The sequence below is a fragment of the Schistocerca serialis genome, chromosome 7, assembly GCF_023864345.2.
Source record: "Schistocerca serialis cubense isolate TAMUIC-IGC-003099 chromosome 7, iqSchSeri2.2, whole genome shotgun sequence".
Taxonomy (NCBI): Eukaryota; Metazoa; Arthropoda; class Insecta; order Orthoptera; family Acrididae; genus Schistocerca; species Schistocerca serialis.
In genome coordinates, this window is record NC_064644.1 from 470,809,761 (window position 1) to 470,830,140 (window position 20,380).

The 20,380-nt window shown below is 45.5% G+C and overlaps 1 protein-coding gene across 1 annotated transcript in view; it reads left to right on the forward strand.

The window, feature by feature from the left end:
* Positions 1–2,048: 2,048 nt before the first annotated feature.
* The window catches only part of LOC126413151 (microtubule-associated protein futsch), a gene marked incomplete at its 5' end in the record, with an annotated part of 139,074 nt that continues 120,742 nt past the window's right edge, over positions 2,049–20,380 (forward strand). The window contains one exon of the mRNA XM_050083045.1: positions 2,049–2,154. Coding sequence (XP_049939002.1) covers positions 2,049–2,154 — 106 coding nt within the window. The remainder of the gene's footprint in view (positions 2,155–20,380) is intronic.

The following is a 20,380-nucleotide window of genomic DNA, read 5'->3' on the forward strand; positions in this document are numbered from 1 at the left end:
GTAAAAATAAAGAACTGTCTACACCTTTCTATGTATGTAAGGCTAACTTTTTTGAGATTTCAGAATAGGAAAACCCCAGTGTTAAAATATGCACAATACTCCAGTGAGTATACCCTGTAATTCTGAACAAATCCTAGAAGGTAGGAGCTGAGAAAAGTTCGCTATTCTAAAAAAAATACAACTTACCGGAATCTGTCAATGAAGTTGTCAATGCATTCCTCCTCCATATGATGGGTTATTTGCTGCCTCTTCCATCTCAGCTTGCAATTTCCATTTTCCTGCCCATCTGCGTTGTCGTGCCCTTGTTTCAAGGTCTTCTCCAGCTCTCTCTGACGGCCTAAATCTTTCTTTAAATTTAACGTTTGTTTCTCTGTGAAACAGCCAACAGTTTGTAGCAGTCTTTTCATGACTTCATAGTTTGCAACATTTCCTTCACTGAACGATGCCACTGCATCGGAGGTACAAAAAGGCATTGTACTAATTGACACAAATACTGTGTTGGGAATTCTGCCCCAGATTATGCTGTTGATGGACTTGTGAGGACTCTGAATGTGGCTATCATGACAGTTTCTTCAGTAGTCTTACATCTGATAAATCTTCGAAAGTAGAATTCCACTACTGGGTGCTGAGTAAATTTCTCATCATTTTGCTGTGCTCTGTTGTATTTGCACCATGACTCTCTTTCTGGAGGGCATAGGCCATGAACAGGTTTATCGTCTGTTGAAAAAAAGGTGAAACGAAACCTCCCATACAGCTTTTATCGTATCTTCTACTCTGCTAACATTTTTCCCAATGTTCATGCGTCAACAATTTTGAATTTTATCTATAACATAGTCCGTGAGTCTGTTCTTACCATTTAATCCTCTGCAATCTTCCAATGTCTTACCACTGTATGCAGTTTTCAGTCGTTTGCTTTTGTACACGAACTGTACACTCCATTACAGTGATAATTACATTTTCTCTGTATGGCTTCTCTTTCTCGACTGCTTTGAGAGCTTTTGAATTCCCATTTCCTAAATAATTTCCCACGTAGGCAGGTGATTCAGAAAATCAAATTTCGGTCTGAAAACTGTCAAGTGTACATGGTCACGCCGGCAAGTTCTTTTGTGTAAATGAATGAATAAACCAGAAACAAGACAATAATAAATATGTATTATATATCACTGCACAGGGCAAATTCCGTAGATTAAGAGCGATGAAAAATGATTGAAAACTTTAACATTTCAACCTGTGTGGAGCCCGTTAACCGTATCATAAGTACCGTGAAAGAGGAGATAGGAAAATGTGCAAGGTTACTTAACATTCAACCATTAATTTACTTCAACAAGTTTCGAATTAGGACCGCTATTGTTGCCCCTAACGCGACGTTTGTCAATTTCTTTGAAGAATTCAAAATACACAGTGGTAATACGTTTTGTAGCTACAGAGCGGGTGCAGACAATCGATGGGAGTAGAGTAGCCCTGTGTGTAAAGGGATTGTCAAAATTATACGTTTCGACTCGCGCCTAGACTTAGGGTTTCCGCTGTTTCCCTACATCACTTCAGGCGAATACCAGTAGTAGCTTTGAAAGGACACGGACTATGTCCTTCCCACTCTTTCAAGACCCAAGCTAGTGCTGTTTTGAATGTCCTCGTCGTTGACGTTAAACTGGAATTTTCCTTCTTTCTATTATTACAACAGATAAAGTTGTATTAGACTATGTGTATGTGTCAATGCGGTTAATAGAGCCGCTGTACGCTACAGTCTGGAACCGCGCGACCGCTACGGTCGCAGGTTCGAATCCTGCCTCGGGCATGGATGAGTGTGATGTCCTTAGGTTAGTTAGGTTTAACTAGTTCTAAGTTCTAGGGGACTGATGACCTCAGCAGTTAAGTCCCATAGTGCTCAGAGTCATCTGGACCATTTTTGAGCCGCTGTAGGAAAATTTACACACCTTAAACAAACTGCGATTTAAATCATTTTCAACGTGTTGTGTCTGTATTAAAACTGTAGACTAGTAACACTGACAGAAAATAACTCTTCTGAGTTTTAACATTGTTTCCCTCTCATTCCAGGATTCCTATCATGGGACGTCGAGTCGTCACATGTCGACCTCGAAAAGGAACTACAAGCCCTGACGAGCCAAGCTCCGGAAGGAGAAGAGGCCCGCAACGGTAAGTGCTGACTACTCACACTGCGATTAGCAAACAGTAAGTTCATCTCTGAATAACAGTTCTCCGGTTCTGGTCTCCAAACGATCAACTGTAGTGACACACACCCTGTCTTCTCAGTCTGTGAGGGTTTAAGGTTTATGTGACAGAAGTCAAATTCCGTCTTAGCAATTCAGTCATATACACTACTAGCCATTAAAATTGCTACACCACGAAGGTGACGTGCTACAGACGCGAAATTTAACCGACAGGAAGAGGATGCTATGATATGCAAATGATTAGCTTCTCAGAGCTTCACACAAGGTTGGCGCCGGTAGCGACACCTACAACGTGCTGACATGAGGAAAGTTTCCAACCGATTTCTCATACACAAACAGCAATTGACCGGCGTTGCCTGGTGAAACGTTGTTGTGATGCCTCGTGTAAGGAGGAGAAATGCGTACCATCACGTTTCAGACTTTGATAAAGGTCGAATTGTAGCCTATCGCGATTGCAGTTTATCGTATCGCGACATTGTTGCTCTGGTTGGTCGAGATCCAATGACTGTTAGCAGAATATGGAATCGGTGCGTTCAGGAGGGTAATACGGAACGCCGTGCTGGATCCCAACGGCCTCGTATCACTAGCAGTCGAGGTGACAGTTATCTTATCCGCATGGCTGTAACGGATCGTGCAGCAACGTCTCCATCCCTGAGTCAACAGATGGGGACGTTTGCAAGACAACAACCATCTGCACGAACAGTTCGACAACGTTTGCAGCAGCAGGGACTATCAGCTCGGAGACCATGGCTGCGGTTACCCTTTGTCGCTGTATCACAGACAGGAGCGCCTGCGATGGTGTACTCAACGACGAACCTGCGTGCACAAATGGCAAAACGTCATTTTTTTCGGATGAATCCAAGTTCTGTTTACAGCATCATGATGGTCGCATCCGTGTTTGGCGATATCGAGGTGAACGCACATTGGAAGCGTGTATTCGTCATCGCCATACTGGCGTATCACCCGGTGTGATGGTATGAGGTGCCATTGGTTACACGTCTCTGTCACCTCTTGTTCGCATTGACGGCACTTTGAACAGTGGACGTTACACTTCAGATGTGTTACGACCCGTGGCTCTACCCTTCATACGATCCCTGCGAAACCCTACATTTCAGCAGGATAATGCACGACCGCATATTGCAGGTCCTGTACGGGCCTTTCTGGATACAGAAAATCTTCTACTGCTGCCCAGGCCAACACATTCTCCAGATCTCTCACCAACTGAAAACATCTGGTCAATGGTGGCCCAGCAACTGGCTCGTCACAATACGCCAATCACTACTCTTGATGAATTATGGTATCGTGTTGAAAGTGCATGGGCCGCTGTACCTGTACGCGCCATCCAAGCTCTGTTTGACTCAATGCCCAGGCGTATCAAGGCCATTATGACGGCCAGAGATGGTTGTTCTGGGTACTGATTTCTCAGGATCTATGCACCCAAATTTCGTGAAAATGTAATCACATGTCAGTTCTAGTATATTTGTCCAATGAATACCCGTTTATCATCTGCATTTCTTCTTGGTGTAGCAATTTTAATGGTCAGTAGTGTACTTCTTACGCCTCTTATGAGACCTGTAAAAGAGCAAGTATGAGGGCGAAACCTACAAAGTTACTTGACACCTATGTATTTCCAAAAGGTTCGACATTGGAACCGTTAATTTTCTTCAGACGCATGACGTTTCTCGATCTCTCCGAGGAAAGAAACGTACCCAATGGGATCGAGTGTAGTCTGGAACGAGATGTGGTCAATCGGTCGCGAAGAGGAACAGTATGTCCAGTGCGACAGTTGAGAGCTGTACGTTTGGTGTGTACATTCCCACCAGGCATCAGTATCACAGTTCCACCCAGCAGAAGTGCCAGAGAGGAACAGCTCGCCTTATATGGTTGCGAACATCCGATATGTCGCAGGCGATGGATGGGTTTCCATTCAAAGCATGATATGTCCAACGCCCTCCACATGTAATATAGTTTGTGATATGGAAGTAGAATGATCAAACTTCTCATTAGGTCGGTGGAAAATTGCCACACTACAAATCCGAAGGTCATGTGTTCGTTCCCCGATCACTCCTAGGATTTCCAGCTGTCACTTATCAAACTCTTTCAGCCCTAGCAGTGTTTATTGATATGGAACATGCCGAGTCGTACCGTCGTTCGGAATCCACGCTACACGGTACGTCGTCCTATAACTGGCTGGGTAAGTCTGTTCAGAGCTAGGAGGAAAGCAATGTCATACCACCTCCAATGGGAACTTGCCTAGTATATCACAGTGGTATTCAAACCAACCTTCGGGGTGCTGACAGCGTAACTTATTTAATACAGGATGGTCACACATTATAGACAGACATCGAAATTGTAGCAAGTGGTAAAATAATAGAACAAGTAACAAATTTTTAATACTTGGAATGCAATATCCCACAGGCAGAGGAAATTTATTTTCAACGTAAGACAGAAAAATTTAACTTAATGGCACCATTAGAGTATTAGAGAAATGCTGAAAAGGAAAGTAAGAAAAGAGGCATTTCTGAGATTTTACAATTGAAAGCGAAACGCGGGTAACAAAAAAGGAGGACAGACTACGAATCTAGAATGTCAAATGAGATTTTTCAGACATGTTGCAGGCAACAAGACAAAGTCGGAAGCGAAATACAGAAATAAAATCAGAATTAGGACTAACATCTCCAAATGGAAAATAAAAATAAAATATTGAATAAAAGGGAAAAAGCACATTAGCAGGACGACAGACCACAAAAAACACTACACAAATACAAACCAAAACAATGAAAAAACAGTCAAGCCAGAAAGGACGACTTAGACTAATTTCTCTATCTGATCATAACAGGCAAAATGTAATGCGTTCAGGAGATTATTATTATTATTATTATTAGTTGACTAATAATGAAGACAAATAGTTTCACAGCTTAATCAATCCGGCAACTTCGCATTTGGCGTCCCGAAGGCGAGTGCGCCGGGACCTTCGCACCACAGAAGTCGTGATTGGTTATCGAGAATCGAAACTAGCCAATAGCTCTAGCCGCTAGACCACGGAGACGTCCGGGTAGTTGTTGACTGTATATCCCATTTAGCACTGTATCATTATGCCGTTATTATTCTTGTTGACATGAGTGTGGGATAATGCGGGATATCCCCGCGACGAACTAAATTAAACACGCCTACCTGTTATCCACATGGCGAGAGAAAGATCCCTGACAGCCGGCAGCGCTGTTGTCAGCATTCAATCGCGACTGCAGAAGTCTGCCTTCGATGCTGACTGAAAACCAGAACTGCGCTAACACTGAGGCATTACCATAGAAACGTAAACAATATCGCGCTAGCTGATCTGGCGTGACAGACATACTAAGCCGCCGTACAAAGGCCACTTAAACCTTCACAGATCTTCTCTGCCCCAGATCTCTGCCCGAACGGACTACGGTGTACCGTAGCGCCCATATCGCGCAGATAAGGACAGTGGTGCGTTGGGGCACGAATCTCATGGGACGCAGAAAGCGAAGGGGCACAATCGAGATTCACGACAGCACCAACGCCACCAACTAACGGACGTTAGTTGGAGCTGATGTCAACTTACGTCCATCTCGCTCGATATTGTTAGAGGTGTGCTCCTTAGAAATACGTTCATACGAGATATAGTCAGTTTTGTCACGTCGAAACAGCCAAGTTGCGACTACCAAACTTGGTAATAGTGTTAGTCTTTTCACTCTTCAGTATGACACATTTTCTCCCAATGATGGGTGATGTAGAGATAAGAAACGGAGCGAGTAGGAGTAAATGTTGACGGTTGCATAGATTAGAAATCAAGGCGCTGCTGTTGCATTAGTGTTCACTACATTCATTCCTTCTTCCCTTCCAAATACATTCGGTGAAAATGAGTGTCTGTCAAAGCTGGCACTGCTATCGCTTCCCGTTCGTCGATTTGATCCCCCTTGCGCGAGAGTGCAAAAGTGTAAATGAGGCGTACGAGCAAGACAAGCGGTGCCGTGTACGACACAGCACGTGCCGCTGCAGGTCTGGGTGCTAGCAACCGTCTCCGACGGGCAGAGAGTAATTATTTCGGAAGAATTTAATAATTCTTCACTGCACGTTTAAAAGCATGCAAGCTCTCGATAGCACACGACAAAGTTAAGATCTTTAGTGAGTACAATTTCAGTTACATATTGATTTCCCGTGGGCTCTGAACGGAGCAGAGGGCTCGAGAAATGTGGCGGACAAGTCGAATAGTGTGACGTACCAAGTTCGTTGCGAGGTTCGTATTTCTGTGAACCCCGAGTGGAAAGCTGTGACGTAGCACGGATGTTGACTACACGATCTCGCTATTGCAGCAGACAGAGCGAAAATGGCACTCTCTCGAGATCAGGAGGCCTCTAATGAAGCTGTATTTCGTGAAACGGCGTGGGTTGTAGACAAAAATTAAGTGATGCAGTACGTACAGCTGCAGATATGCTCCAGAACAGTGATGCCTGGAAAAATTCGATGCTATAGTCCACACTTCAGGCTGAAGACAGTTCGTTCAATGTAAACAAATAAATTTAGAGCAGTTTGCGCAAAAAATGTAACTGAACCATATTTATTGCTAACCGATCGGTCATAGTATTAGTAGATAATAATCGTAATGCCCAACTGTTGTGTGTGTTGTAGCAAGGCCGCGGGTCTCTGGTTATACACTCATGCTCATAAATTAAGGATAATGCTGATACATGGTGAAACAACGCTCTGGTGGGCGGTTTGCGGGTTTAAATCAACTCGGGGTATGACCATGCGGTGCATTTGACCTGCGGTCGTCGCAAGGTGGCGCTGGCAGCAGTCCACATATGCAGAGGTGTGTTAGTGCATGTCAGAGTACGGTGCGGCGAGTAAGTGTGCAGACGTTTTCAGAGCTGCTAATGGTGACTGTGTGTTGAAACTGGCTCAAAGAACATATATTGATGACGTTAAAGGGGTAGAATACTAGGGCGACTGGAGGCCGATCAAACACAGCAGGTCGTAGCCACAAAGTGTGCCACAAAGTGTAGTCTCAAGATTATGGCAACGATTCCAGCAGACAGGAAACGTGTCCAGGCGCTACAGTACGGGACGTCCACAGTGTGCAACACCACAAGAAGACCGATATCTCACCATCAGTGCCCGCAGACGGCCACAGAGTACTGCAGGTAGCCTTGCTCCGGACCTTAAACAGCCACTGGAACAGTTGTCTCCACACACACAGTCTACAGACGACTGAACAGACGGGTTATTCGCCCGGAGACCTGCGAGGTGCATTCCACTGACCCCTGATCACAGGAGCCTGGTGTCAAGAACACAGCGCATGGTCATTGGAGCTGATGTCCCAGGTTATGTTCACGGACGAGTCCAGGTATAGTCTGAACAGTGATTCTCGCCGGGTTTTTATCTGGCGTGAACCAGGAACCAGATGCAACCTCTTTATGTCCTTGAAAGGGACCTGTATGGAGGTCGTGGTTTGATGGTGTGGGGTGGGATTATGTTTGGTGCACGTACACACCTGCACGTCTTTGACAGAGGAACTGTAGCTGGTCAGGTATATAGGGACGTCATTTTGCACCAGTATGCCCGCCTTTTCAGGGATACAATGGGTCCCACCTTCCTCGTGATGGATGATAACACACGACCCCACCGAGCTGCCATCGTTGAGGAGTATCTTGAAACAGAAGATATCAGGCGAATGGAGTGGTCTGCCTGTTCTCCAGACCTAAACCCCCACCGAGCACGTCTGGGATCCTCTCGGTCGACGTATCGCTGCACGGCTTCAAACCCCTAGGATACTTCGGGAGCTCCGACAGGCACTGATGCAAGAATGGGAGGCTATACCCCAGCAGCTTTCGACCACCTGATCCAGAGTATGCCAACCCGTTGTGCGGCCTGTGTACGTGTGCATGGTGATCATATCCCATATTGATGTCGGGGTACATGCGCAGGAAACAGTGGCGTTTTGTGGCACATGTATTTCTGGACGGTTTTCTCAACTTATCACCAATACCGTGGACTTACAGATCTGTGTCGTGTGTGTTCCATATGTGCCTACGCTATTAGCGCCAGTTTTGTGTAGTACCACGTTGTGTGGCACCACATTCTGCAGTTATCCTTAATTTATGAGCATGAGTGTATCTGCGCAACGTTGTAAGCGCTTTCATTTCTACGCTAGTATACTGTGAGGTGACAGAAGCTATGGGATATCCCACAATACCATGTCAGTGGAAGTCCCCTGCAGAAGAAGTGAGGCACGCTGCCTGTATAGCCGTCCATAATTGCGAAAATGTTGCCGGTGCTGCAGGATTTTGTCCGCGAACTGACCTCTGGATTATGTCTCATTAATATTCGATGGGATTAATGTCGAGCGATCTGGGTGGCCAATTGTTCAGAATGTAATGTATTGCGAATACATAGAAAGAAGGATCCTTTATTGTATGATTATATGATAGCGGAACAAACACTGGTAGCAGTTACTTCTGTAAAATATCTAGGAGTATGCGTACGAAACGATTTGAAGTGGAATGATCATATAAAATTAATTGTTGGTAAGGCGGGTACCAGGTTGAGATTCATTGGGAGAGTCCTTAGAAAATGTAGTCCACCAACAAAGGAGGTGGCTTACAAAACACTCGTTCGACCTATACTTGAATATTGTTCATCAGTGTGGGATCCGTACCAGGTCGGATTGACGGAGGAGATAGTGAAGATCCAAAGAAGAGCGGCGCGTTTCGTCACAGGGTTATTTGGTAAGCGTGATAGCGTTACGGATATGTTTAGCAAACTGAAGTGGCAGACTCTGCAAGAGAGGCGCTCTGCATCGCGGTCTAGATTGCTGTCCAGGTTTCGAGAGGGTGCGTTTCTGGATGAGATATCGAATATATTGCTTCCCTCTACTTATACCTCCCGAGGTGATCACGAATGTAAAATTAGAGAGATTCGAGCGCACACGGAGGCTTTCCGGCAGTCATTCTTCCCGCGAACCATATGCGACTGGAACAGGAAAGGAAGGTAATGACAGTGGCAGGTAAAGTGCCCTCCGCCACACACCGTTGGGTGGCTTGCGAAGTATAAATGTAGATGTAACTGTAGAATGTTCTTCAAAGCAATGGCTAACAACTGACATCCGTAAAAACTCCATCGTTGTTCGGGAGCACGAAGTCCATGAATGGTTACAAATGGTCCCTGAGTAAACGCAAACGAACATAGCGATTTCCAGTCAACTATCGGTTCAGTTAGGCCAGACGACCTAGCCCATCCCGTGGGCATCGTGGGGTCTGCGCCACACTCTAAACGGACTATCAGCTGATACCAACTGAAATCGGGACTCATCTGACTTCGCCACCGTTTTCCAGTCGTCTAGGGTCCAACCGATACGGTCACGAGCTCAGGGGACGCGCTGCAGGTTATGTCATGCTATTAGCCAAGGCACTTCCGTCAGTCGTCTCCTGTCATAGCCTACTGACGGTAAATTTCGCCGCACTTCAAAAATGGTTCAAATGGCTCTGAGCACTATGGGACTTAACATCTGAGGTCATCAGTCCCCTAGGAGTTAGAATTACTATAACCTAACAAACCTAAGGACATCACACACATCCATGCCCGAGGCAGGATTCGAACCTGCGACCGTAGCGGTCGCGCGGTTCCAGACTGAAGCGCCTAGAACCGCTCGGCCACTTCGGCCTCGCCGCACTGTCCTAATGGATACGTTCGTCGTACGTCCCACATTGACTGCTGCTGCTATTTCACGAAGTTTTGCTTGTCTCATGGCACCGCCGCTGCCATCAGTCGTCAAACGAAAGTCGTCGGCCACTGCGTTGTCAGAGGTGAGAGGTAATGGTTGAAATTTGATATTCTCGACACACTCTTGACACTGTGAATCTCGGTATATAGAATTCACTAACGATTTCCAAAATGCAATGTACGATGCGTCTAGCTCCAACTAGCGTTCTGCGTTCAAAGTCTGTTAATTGTCGACGTGGACCTACAGTCGCGTCGGAACTCTTTCCCGCGAATCATCTGAGTACAAATGACAGCTCCGCCGATGCACTGCTCTTTTATACCTGGTGTACGCAGTACTACCGCCATGTGTATATGTGCGAATCGCTGTTCCATGACTTCTGACGCCTCAGTGTAGCCCACGTGTATCCGACAACATACTCAAGGGCCGAATTTTCGGTTAAATGTGCAGCGGCAGAGACTGGCGAGTCGGGTCTCCGAATGTACGGAGACGGCGGGTTCGGAGGGGTAGTTTCCAAGAATGGCTGCCTATCGAAGTCGCTGGATCAAAACGATACATATCGAACGTGCTGTCGTAAATCGATCATGCAACTCTGGTGGCGGGCGTAATGAGTATGTTTACGATGCTCACTTCAGCAACGACAAAAGAAGAGCGTTACAAAAATACTTGCAATTGCAAAGGAGAAGTTTTACCTTACTCGTCGTCGGTGTTGTCGTCATGTTACAGTCCATTACGGTGGTATGGATGGATAATTTGGAAGAGTCGAAACATGTATTCTTCCTGATACTCGTTCGTTTCCCGCACTGTCCGCAATGAAATTGTAACGGTATTTCAGCTCTGAAACTGTTCTTACGAAGTCTTACACACTTCGCACCACCACACTCTACACAGTCCCTTCTTCCCTCGCCTGTTAGTACTCCATATCCGCGACAAAAAGTCAATTTTCTACGCTGGATAAACATGGAATTAGATTTTTCCATGTGAGAAAACCCGCCGAAAAAACATCAAGAACACCAGACATCCCACTCGCTAACGACATAAATCGTCTGGGTTTCACTAGCAATTCACAAATAATTCGCGGAGGTATGTCATTCACAGCAACTACGGGAACAACGGGAAACAGATAAAAATGACGATCAAAATAATTGATCACAACGCCCTCCACAGGAATCGCATGATCGATTTACGATCGCACGTTCGATATGTATCGTTTCCACCCAGCGACTTCGATAGGCAATCATTCTTGGAAATTACCTTTGGAGGTGATGTCGTAGGGCCCGCTCGCGAGTTTAAAGCCTCATTTCTGATCTCTGGTGACTTTGTAGAATCCTGCTTTTTTGCTGTTCAAGAAAAGTTCCACCTCGAAAGTCACCCCATCATCATTATGGAAATACCTGCCTCGCAATGCTTTCTTCACAGTGGAAAAGACGAAGAGGTGGTTGGGTTTCTTGTCAGGAGGAAAAATCGGATAGCTCAAAGGAACCGCCTTTGGATAGCTCCTCATGACACTTCGTCTTGACAGCCTCCTGTAACAACGTCAGAATATTTCGGTAGTACGAGGGTAATCCCAAAAGTAAGGTCTCCTATTTTTTTTTTTTATAAGTACAGAACTCTGTGTGGCAGTTGGTCACACGGTTATGAAGAGTGCTTCACGCGCTGTATGTAAACATGCACACGCCGCGCTGAGGCGCTCAGTCTAGGCTTGGCAGCCGTTGAGAATGGAGCCAAGTGCGAATTGCACGCAGTTATTCGCTTTTTGAACGCAAAGGACACTGCACCGATTGAAATCCATCGCCAATTGACGGAAGTGTATGGTTAGTTGTGCATGGATGTCAAAAATGTTCGTAAATGGCGTAGAAAGTTTGCAGCTGGTTGGACCGAAATTCACGAGGAGCAAAGGAGCGGGAGACCGTCAATTTCTGAGGAGACAGTGATGAAGGTTGAGCAAAGCATGCGTGAAGATCTGCGGATCACCCTGGATGAACTCTGCACTTTGGTTCCTGAGGTTTCCCGAAGCACCGCTCACAGAATTTTAACGGAAACATTGAACTACCGGAAGGTGTGCCCAAGATGGGTGCCACACATGCTGACTGAGGACCACATGCGGCAACGAGTTGATGCTTCCCGCCTTGCTGCCGAACAGGACCACTTTCTGGACTCAACTCTCACGGGTGACGAATCCTGGGCATACCAAGCAACAATCACGCCAGTGGCGGCATCCTTCTTCGCCAAAGCCGCGGAAATTCAAACAAGCACAGTCTGCCAGTAAAGTCATGACAACTGTTTTTTGGGGTCGGAAAGGGGTATTGTTGGTCGACTTTATGCCCACTGGGATCACAAAGCTGACAGGTATTGTGAGACTGTGAAAAAACTCAAACGGGCAATTCAGAACCGGGGAAGGGGAATGTTGTGCAAGGGCGTACACATTCTCCATGACAACGCTCGCTCACACATCGCTCGGCAAACCGTTGCTCTCCTGCAACAGTTTCAGTGGAACTTAATCACCCACCCACCCTATAGTCCTGACTTGGCGCCCAGTGACTATCACCTGTTCCCTAGGTTAAAAGAACATTTGGCCGGAAAGCGATTCAGCTCCAACGACGAGGTGAGAGAAGAGATTCATAACTTTCTGAACAACATGGCGGCGAGCTGGTATGACATGGGCATACAAAAACTGCCACAGCGTCTGCAAAAATGCATCGACAGAAATGGTGATTATGTCGATAAATAGCTAAATGTTCAAGCTGTAAACTGATCTAAACCATTGTAGAAATAAACAGGTCTATGTACTTATAAAAAAAATGGGAGACCTTACTTTTGGGATTACCCTCGTATGATCCTTTTTGCCCTTACGAGAGTAATGTGTTAGAACCATGACATGGCAGTCCCAAAAACACTCAGCATCATGTTGCCCCAAAGTGGTTGGGTCTTCGCCCTATGCGAGTTGTGATACACCCAACGCTCGTCCACGGCGATTAGGCAGCTAAATAAGTTATGCGCACTGACTTAAAACAACTGCCACATTTCCGCTGCCGCCTCGGATCGGCGAGCTTCTTCATGGTTGTGAGCAGTGGTGGAACCCAGCGGATGGCGACCTTTGTCAGTTTCGGATTGTCGTGCAGAAAGTTGTAAACTAATCCACAGTCGATTTTCACATTCTCCACTGTCGCCTCGTTTGTGATTCGCCGATATCGGTGCACCAGGGCCTTCACTTCTCTTTTGACTGATTCTTCACAGTGATATGGTCTGCCACTTCGTTCATAGTCATTAACTTTGACCACATTGGAAGCGTCCACTCAACCACAATATTGTCTGTTATGATGGTGCATTGTTGTTGTACACTTCCAGCAATTCAGCGTGGCTCGTTACAGCGTTCTCTTTCAAATGCAGTAAACGGATTACCGCACTTGATTAATAGTGTGTGCCAGTCTGTTTTGGCGAGTCTAGCGGCGTGCTACAGGAGTTCGTGCGGTGATGTCACCGTATACCGGTACAGCACACATGTACCTCCAAACATACAAAATTTAAGCAACTTCATTTGTTTCGAAGTTCTAAACTTTATGACTACACCTCGTATAGGAACACTCATGTTCCAGCAGAGCTCCTCAAATCACTGTGACCCTAGTCAGAAAAAATGCGGTGGTAGATGTTATTGTTGATAAGTAGTCGTTTTTCAACGAAAGCAACTGTAGCAATCGATACTAATAGGGCCATGGTAACAGAGAAAATAGTAAATGATGTCCGGAAAAGGTTTGCTGAGTACTTTATTCTATAAATGATCTTTCGATTACCTTAAAAGATAGGATGTAGCGACTGCAACACTTGTCATAAAAGTAAGAAATGGCTTGGATGGAGGGAAGGAAGCAGGGAGGGAGTGTGCAAACCGTTCCTAAATCTTTAACTCTGCATTTAGATGATAGTTTTATAAGAACTTACATCACTCTGTTTAGGTTTAGCAACGTTTGTACATCTTGTGGACAAGTGATACATATATTAACATACTGTGGCTAATTTCACTCGCCAAAATTGTATGAAATAGTGCTAAGGGGTAGTTAAAATTTCACAATGAAATTTTTATTGGCCAGAAGAAAAATATGTGGTTCTCATTTATCTTTTGTGGAGGCATCTGAGTCAGGAGGAAAGGCACATGCTTTGGGACGCGATAGTATTCGTGATTCTGAACAATAAACTTCATATTGACATACAACCTATTGAGAATGGATTCCGAGATAGAATACGTTTAATATCACTTTTGTAAGTTTTTCTATAAAAGCTCTAAAACCGCACACTCCGACAAAACCGTGTCTCAGTACACAATTAGACTAAATTAAACTTGCTGCAAAAAAGGTCCTATTTATTTTTTGTCTTGGACTAACAGTTTGCGCTGAGAGATCGCGAGAATATTGAAAATCTCGTGCGACGTGCGTGCGCGGTAGCTTAGGTACTTTTTGTAGGCCAGTTTGAGGTAGTTTTCCGACCTGATAGGCCACAAGCTTACTGTATCAAAATGTTCTTCTCAGCTTCCTCTATATTTCTGTGGTACGTTGTAAACAATGACAGTGAATAGTACAGAAAATGCGCAGAAAAGTACATTAAAACTGTTCTATCTCGGAAACCATTCGGGATAGGAAAGTTTTTTTTCAGAATCATATATATATATATATACACTCCTGGAAATTGAAATAAGAACACCGTGAATTCATTGTCCCAGGAAGGGGAAACTTTATTGACACATTCCTGGGGTCAGATACATCACATGATCACACTGCCAGAACCACAGGCACATAGACACAGGGAACAGAGCATGCACAATGTCGGCACTAGTACAGTGTATATCCACCTTTCGCAGCAATGCAGGTTGCTATTCTCCCATGGAGACGATCGTAGAGATGCTGGATGTAGTCCTGTGGAACGGCTTGCCATGCCATTTCCACCTGGCGCCTCAGTTGGACCAGCGTTCGTGCTGGACGTGCAGACCGCGTGAGACGACGCTTCATCCAGTCCCAAACATGCTCAATGGGGGACAGATCCGGAGATCTTGCTGGCCAGGGTAGTTGACTTACACCTTCTAGAGCACGTTGGGTGGCACGGGATACATGCGGACGTGCATTGTCCTGTTGGAACAGCAAGTTTCCTGCCGGTCTAGGAATGGTAGAACGATGGGTTCGATGACGGTTTGGATGTACCGTGCACTATTCAGTGTCCCCTCGACGATCACCAGTGGTGTACGGCCAGTGTAGGAGATCGCTCCCCACACCATGATGCTGGGTGTTGGCCCTGTGTGCCTCGGTCGTATGCAGTCCTGATTGTGGCGCTCACCTGCACGGCGCCAAACACGCATACGACCATCATTGGCACCAAGGCAGAAGCGACTCTCATCACTGAAGACGACGCGTCTCCATTCGTCCCTCCATTCACGCCTGTCGCGACACCACTGGAGGCGGGCTGCACGATGTTGGGGCGTGAGCGGAAGACGGCCTAACGGTGTGCGAGACCGTAGCCCAGCTTCATGGAGACGGTTGCGAATGGTCCTCGCCGATACCCCAGGAGCAACAGTGTCCCTAATTTGCTGGGAAGTGGCGGTGCGGTCCCCTACGGCACTGCGTTGGATCCTACGGTCTTGGCGTGCATCCGTGCGTCGCTGCGGTCCGGTCCCAGGTCGACGGGCACGTGCACCTTCCGCCGACCACTGGCGACAACATCGATGTACTGTGGAGACCTCACGCCCCACGTGTTGATCAATTCGGCGGTACGTCCACCCGGCCTCCCGCATGCCCACTATACGCCCTCGCTCAAAGTCCGTCAACTGCACAAACGGTTCACGTCCACGCTGTCGCGGCATGCTACCAGTGTTAGAGACTGCGATGGAGCTCCGTATGCCACGGCAAACTGGCTGACACTGACGGCGGCGGTGCACAAATGCTGCGCAGCTAGCGCCATTCGACGGCCAACACCGCGGTTCCTGGTGTGTCCGCTGTGCCGTGCGTGTGATCATTGCTTGTACAGCCCTCTCGCAGTGTCCGGAGCAAGTATGGTGGGTCTGACACACCGGTGTCAATGTGTTCTTTTTTCCATTTCCAGGAGTGTATATATATAATCTCCTGTGATAGCGCTCTGAATACTGAAACATACAAAGGAATAATAAAATCCATTGTTACGACGTTAGGCGAAACATGAACTTCATCACTCGTGCTAACTATTTTTCACCATTATTACATACTTACATCAGTACGATATGAAGTGTAAATCATTCTTGGGACCTGCAACAAACAAAAGTAGGGCGGTAAACAGTAACGTTACTAACGAAAGCGAGTTAAACAGGATCTAACATGTAGAAAAGGTGCTATACAATTTTGGTATCCTTTGAGATAGCTGTAGTGTAATTTAAGGTTTCTCCATTCCCCGCACAGAGTAGTACTACTAGTAGTAGTAGTAGTAGTAGTATTATGTTATTCTGCCTTACGGCAGGTCTTATCATGGGTTAAGCCTCTTCCACTTTTGTCTGTCCATAGCCATTCTTTCTATTTCTGAACATTTGCCTTCTTTAATATTGTCCAGCATTTGATATCTTCTTTTTCCTCTTCGCCTTTTTCCCTCCACCATTCCTTCTATTCCTTCTTTCAATAAACAGTCCCTCCTCAAACAATGTCCAATCCAGTTCCGTTTTCTCTTTCTGATGACTTTCAGCGTGTTTCTTTCATCTGCAACTCTTCTTAATACTTCTTCATTCCTTACTCGGTCTTCCCGTTTCACTTTTTTCATTCTTCTCCACGTCCACATCTCTAGTGCCTCCAATTTTCTTTTCATCTTCCTTCCTCAATGTCCACGTCTCTGCACCATATAGTGTAACGCTCCAGATGTAACATTTGGCAAGTCTTCTCCTCAGATCTTTGTTTAGTGGTCCACAAAGTAATTTCTATTTCCTCTTCAATCCTTCCTTTGCCATGGCAATTCTTTTCCTAATTTCTGTTGAGGCATACGTATCATCCATTATTACATTTCCCTAGTAATTGTAGTTATTCACTTGCTCCATTTCCTCTCCCCCTATTTTCATATGCCATTTTATCCCCTTTCTTCCAGTTACCATGCTTTTCGTTTTCTTCTTGTTAATCTTCATTCCATATTCTTCTAATTTTGTGTTTAGATCATCTAACATTTGTTCCATTTCTGTTGCTCTCTCTGCCATCACAACCATGTCGTCTGCAAATCTTATACACCCCACTCTCCGACCTCCTATACAAACTCCTCTCCTTCCATCAAAACTTTCAATAATAATTTCCTCCAGATATATATTGAACAGTGTTGGTGATACAACAACAACCTTGTCTTACACCTCTGCCCACCCCACACAGAAGCAACGCATAAATGAGGCGCAGAAGAACAAGAAAAAAGACATCGGAAATGTACAGAGGTACACTATCCGATCAAAAGTATCCAGACAGCTCTACGTAACGCTGAACTGCCCACTAGATGTCACGAGTGGCGAACCCACCAGTGTAAAAGGAGGTAGATAGAGTTGTGTTTCGAACGTGGTCCAGCCATTGGATGTCAACTGGATAACAAATCCATCAGGGACATTTCAGCCTTTCATAAGCTGCACGTGCCGACCGTTTGTGATGTGATTGTCAAGTGTTAACGCAAAGGAAATAAGAACAGCTAAACCAAAACCAGGTAGACCTGTACTGACGGACCGCAACAGTTGAGCACTTTAGAGAATGGCTATTAAAAATCGCATGAAATGAGCAGAAGGATACGTTCGTGAGTTCCAAGGGTGCTACACGCAGTCCAGTTAGTACAATAATTACTCGTAGGGAGCTGAACAGAATAAGGTACAACGATCGAGCAGCTCCTGAACAACCACACTTTTCTGTAACGAGTGCTAAGCGACTGTTGTGTTGTAAAGAGCTACACTGTTGGACAGTCGACTACTGGAAACGAGTGAGTGATGAACCAGGTTATACCCTGTGGCAGTCCCATGGAAGGGTTTATGTTTGGCGAATGCCTGGAGGATGTATCCTGCCGTCGTGTGTAGTGCCAACAGTGAAGTACGAACTAGGTAATGTTACGTTACGGGAGTATTTTTCTTGGTTTAGGTGTGGTCCCCTTATTGTGCTCAATAAAACGCTAAACGTGGGTGGATATGAACAAGTTTTACGGCACTGTGAACCCATACTGCAAAACACTTCGGAGACGATCATTGGTTGAATCAACATGACAGTCACCCTGTCATAAAACCTGACATGGACTCCCTGCCCAACCTGTACCCAATGGAACACCTTTGGCCGACTTCGCTCCAGACTTCAGCGTCCAACATCTCTACCAGCTCTGGTTTCGGCTCTTGAGGAAGAACGTTCTTCCATTCCTCCACAAACTTCCAGACACCACACTGAAAGTGTTCCCAAAGCCGCCATAAAGGCCAGGATTGGAGACGCCCCATATTAATGCCCACGTCCACTAATAGTGTCCGGATACTTTTGATCATATAATCTATCTTGTGCAGACAGAACAACTCTCGGGTTTCTTTTATTTTTCATAACTCTGACGAGTTTGGCTTCCTGTTGCTTGCCATAATTTCCAAATCGCGCAAATAGAAGTGAGAGTAGTATTAAGTCATTTTTCTGTTGAATTATACGTCAGTGTAAAACTGCACTCAACATTCGATAGCCGGCCTCTGTGGCCGAAAGGTTCTAGGCGCTTGAGTCTGGTACCGCGCTGCTGCTACGGTCTCAGGTTCGAATCCTGCCTCGGGCATGGATGTGTGTGATATCCTTAGGTTAGTTGGGTTTAAAGTAGTTCTAAGACTAGGCGACTGATGACCTCAGATGCTAAGTTCCGAACCATTTTTTGAACATTGGATAAATAACAACAAAAGGAATAAATGTCAAAATGGTTCAAATGGCTCTGAGCACTATGAGACAACTTCTGAGGTCATCAGTCCCCTAGAACGTAGAGCTACTTTAACCTAACTAACCTAAGGACATCGCACACATCCATGCCCGAGGCAGGACTCGAACCTGCGACCGTAGTGGTCACGCGGTTCCAGACTGTAGCGCCTAGAACCGCTGAGTCACCACGGCCGGCTGAATAAATGTGGCTCAGAAACTTAAGTACCAGCACAAAAGAAGTGTCTACATTTTCAGCCCTATCTCCTTGAGATACAATTTTCTGTTGAAGTTCATGTAATTTTTCGTGTTCAATTTTCTAACATCGCAGCTTGTTTAAGGAGGATAAATCGAATGAAATCCTCAAATCCAGAATCACAGTTTGGATATTCATGATTTTAAACTATGTCGTAAGTATATTTACGTCAGTTTTCTTGTATTTCACCCTATTCACTTGGTTTCAAATGGCTCTGAGCACTATGGGACTCAACTGCCGAGGTCATTAGTCCCCTAGAACTTACAACAAGTTAAACCAAACTAACCTAAGGACATTACAAACATCCATGCCCGAGGCAGGATTCGAACCTGCGACCGTAGCGGTCTTGCGGTTCCAGACTGCAGCGCGTTTAACCACACGGCCACTTCGGCCGGCTATTCAGTTGGAGCATGTTACTGATTTTTATTTCTAACGATTTATAGAAACAGAATTTCTTTACTGCACAGAAAGAGCTTCAAAATTTATATTGCTCCCCATGGAATGGGCACTGGCGTTCTTGGTTTTATGTAGGAAAATGACGACGATACCTCTAGAACGAGCATGTTGTTTTCTTAGTGTGCTAAACGTCAGTAGATTGTCAGTACATTCTTCCGTCAATTCAACTGAAAGCTTTGAAGCCAAGGATAGCGCTCGAATCGTAAACGCACGAAGAATGAATGCGTCGAGAATATCAGGGCCATGTTCAAACAGAAACCAAGTTAACTTACACCACAGACAAGTAATGAACCTTACATTCTTCACACAGCAGCATAGCGTGTTCTAAGCCCCATTTTCACTTGAAGCTGTACAAGTTGCAAGTATAGCATCGCGAAAAAAAACTGCACTTCTAAAACATACGAAGAGCACGTTATTTCTGACAAATAATGTCTTATGGACCAGTGTTTGCTCTACCCACTATAATTAAGTGCCATAACGCTGTAATTTTGGATATGAAATTCCTAAACGGTAGCACAGAAATCCATAGGTGTTTGACTACCATTCTTCACAGACGCCATTCGCGAATGGAACAGGATAGGTGGGATCAGTTAGCACCCTCCACCACACGTGAGGAGTGGTGCGGATTACTCGATATAGACACAGAGTCGCCATTATGTAATATCTTCTGTGGCTTTCCTGAAGGCTCTTACTGTTACACAGCGAAAATTGTGCTGGAACGGGATAGATAGAGCTGCTAGGATACTAGGTACTTTCTTACCTTCAGTACTATTAAAATTACTTCCTCCTCAGGCAAGTTGCAACCCACCTCAGTTTTAATTATGGTGCCCGATGTAGCTGAAAAATTCTTTAATGATGT